Source organism: Sinocyclocheilus grahami, unplaced genomic scaffold (genome assembly GCF_001515645.1).
Source record: "Sinocyclocheilus grahami isolate Dianchi unplaced genomic scaffold, SAMN03320097.WGS_v1.1 scaffold18465.1, whole genome shotgun sequence".
NCBI classification, from domain to species: Eukaryota; Metazoa; Chordata; class Actinopteri; order Cypriniformes; family Cyprinidae; genus Sinocyclocheilus; species Sinocyclocheilus grahami.
The window spans coordinates 1-2,361 of record NW_015517129.1 but is presented as its reverse complement, the minus strand read 5'-3'; the positions used below and the strand labels follow the sequence as shown (position 1 = coordinate 2,361).

At 34.3% G+C, this 2,361-nt stretch overlaps 1 protein-coding gene across 1 annotated transcript; it reads left to right on the top strand.

The window, feature by feature from the left end:
• Positions 1–1,149: 1,149 nt before the first annotated feature.
• LOC107579595 (nicotinamide phosphoribosyltransferase-like) lies at positions 1,150–2,013 on the top strand. Its single transcript, XM_016265408.1, has 2 exons — positions 1,150–1,468; positions 1,741–2,013. The coding sequence occupies exons 1-2, from the start codon at positions 1,391–1,393 to the stop codon at positions 1,903–1,905; spliced, it is 243 nt and encodes an 80-aa protein (XP_016120894.1). The 5' UTR covers positions 1,150–1,390; the 3' UTR covers positions 1,906–2,013.
• Positions 2,014–2,361: the final 348 nt, after the last annotated feature.

Sequence of the window (2,361 nt, the reverse complement as noted above, 5' to 3'; positions counted from 1 at the left end):
AAAAAAAAAGCTCCATGGTTTAACATGTGAAAGCAAAGAAATTAGGACGGCCATAAATATGTTATGTAATTTAAATCATTTATTGTAATCTAAATATGTAAATTATATGTAATTTTCTCAAATAAAATTATTTATATATAATAAATATTTATTATTATTAATGTAATAATTATTACTATTTCTTATAATTAATTAATAATAATAATAATTATTTTATTACTAATTTGTTATGAAATACTCATTATTTAATAATAATATGTAATTTAAATAATTTATTGTAATTTATATATATAAATATATGCAATTTTACTGTAATTTCTAAAATTATTTTATATAATAATATTTATTATTATTAATGTAATAATTATTACTACTTATTATAATAAAGTAATAATAGTTATCATTATTGTTATTATTACTAATAAAATGAATTAATGTTATCATCTTATTAGGTTTCATCAGTGCATTTTGTTTTTCTCTGAAATGACTTTATTTTTGATTGACATAATTTTATTAGGTTATATGAGCTACTGACTAATGCTATCTGGTAGCCAAATAGCTATGTATGCATTGGTTTAAGAAATTAGGGCCTTAATGCCCACTTTTCATGATCCAATCAGTTCCTAATGGACAAAATCAAATCCCATCCAACATTTTTCTCACTGAATATCCTGTTTCACTTAAAAATACATCACTTTAAGTAAAATGGGTTGATTGTTCAGAGATTACAATGAGAAATGTATATTATCACTATGAAATGAGGATAGTGGAGATTTTGTAGCCGATTCAGCCATTGCAAAAAAATCATCCAAAAGTGACACAACTGCGAACTCCAAAACACGATTCCATTAAAAATCTCAGGTCAGATGAGTTGAATCGAGTCCATGTGATTGGGACACTGGGATGTTCTTGTGCCCAAAGAGCGCCAGATCTTATCAGGGTATGTGTGCAGTATGATAATATTGACTTGACCGGCTTGGTCTTCAACAAAGCATTTCTGCCTGGCATCCCCTTGTTTGAGTCCAGCAAACCCTCTGTGCAGTCGCTGTGTTGACTCTGTGACACATTCCCAAGCACTCGGGTCGCATCAAGCTTTAGGCTGCTTTTGGATTTAGGTTCCAGCTGACTACACTTTTGTTTTTGAATTCCAAGAAATTTGCCACTTTCAGATGTGACAATACAGGATAAGGTCCATTAGGTGGAAAACTCACAGGAAGTGTTTACTCGTTGTGCAAAATGCTAGCAAAACTGCACATATGTTAATAGCTGAGGAAACTGATACAATGATGGAAATTGGTCTTCTCAACAGACTATCCTGGTTCAGACCTGGTATCCCATCACCGTCGCGACAAACTCAAGAGAACAGAAGAAGATTCTGGCCAAATATCTCATGGAAACGTCAGGAAGCCTGGAAGGACTGGAATATAAACTGCATGACTTCGGCTACAGAGGGGTTTCATCGCAAGAGGTGACATTTATGTGTTGCTACACTAGTGCTAAAAGCTCAGAGAGACTGTTTACTGTTAACCAAACCCAACAAATCTGATTTAAGTACATGCTTGGAATGTCTGAGATGAGGCTCTATCCAAGTCAGAAGTGTCTCCTTACTTATATTCATACCATTCAAATTGTAAATACCAAGCATTTTATACATACGGTACACATCCTCCACCCTGTAATTTTCTCTTGATGGTTTAGTTTCTGCACTAGCTGTGCGTTTTACTTATGTTTCCGTTTCAGACGGCTGGTATCGGCGCATCTGCACACTTGGTAAACTTCAAAGGAACAGACACCGTGGCCGGGATCGGTGTAATCAAGAAGTACTACGGCACCAAAGACCCGGTTCCTGGTTTCTCAGTACCAGCTGCAGAACACAGGTGGAACAACTTGGAGCTAAGAGCTTGATGATAGTAAATCGCATAGCTTGAAGGAATAGATCACTCAAAAGCAATGTGAACTTGCCTGGAGGGTTTCCTTTTACTGTGTCATAAGATGATGTGGCCCAATGCATTCTGGGTAGTCGGTGCCGCATTATCACACTTCTCATTCCCTGCCCTGTACCAGGAGCTGAAAGCACCGTTACATAATTACCAAAGACCAGTGTTTCTTCACACTTGTAGTGCAAGTTTTAATGTAGTAAACGGAAACAGGAATTTTGCAACAGTTTCAGTAGTGCTTTTGAAATGGTGTCTTGTTTTGACATGAAGTATGTTTTGTACAATGCTGCCACCTAGTGGTAGATATCATAACTTGAAACCTTTGAAGTTTGTGCAATTTTATAATATAAATGTTATGTATATATTATACCATTGCATAATATTAAGAATATTTAATAATAGTAATATATATATATATATATAT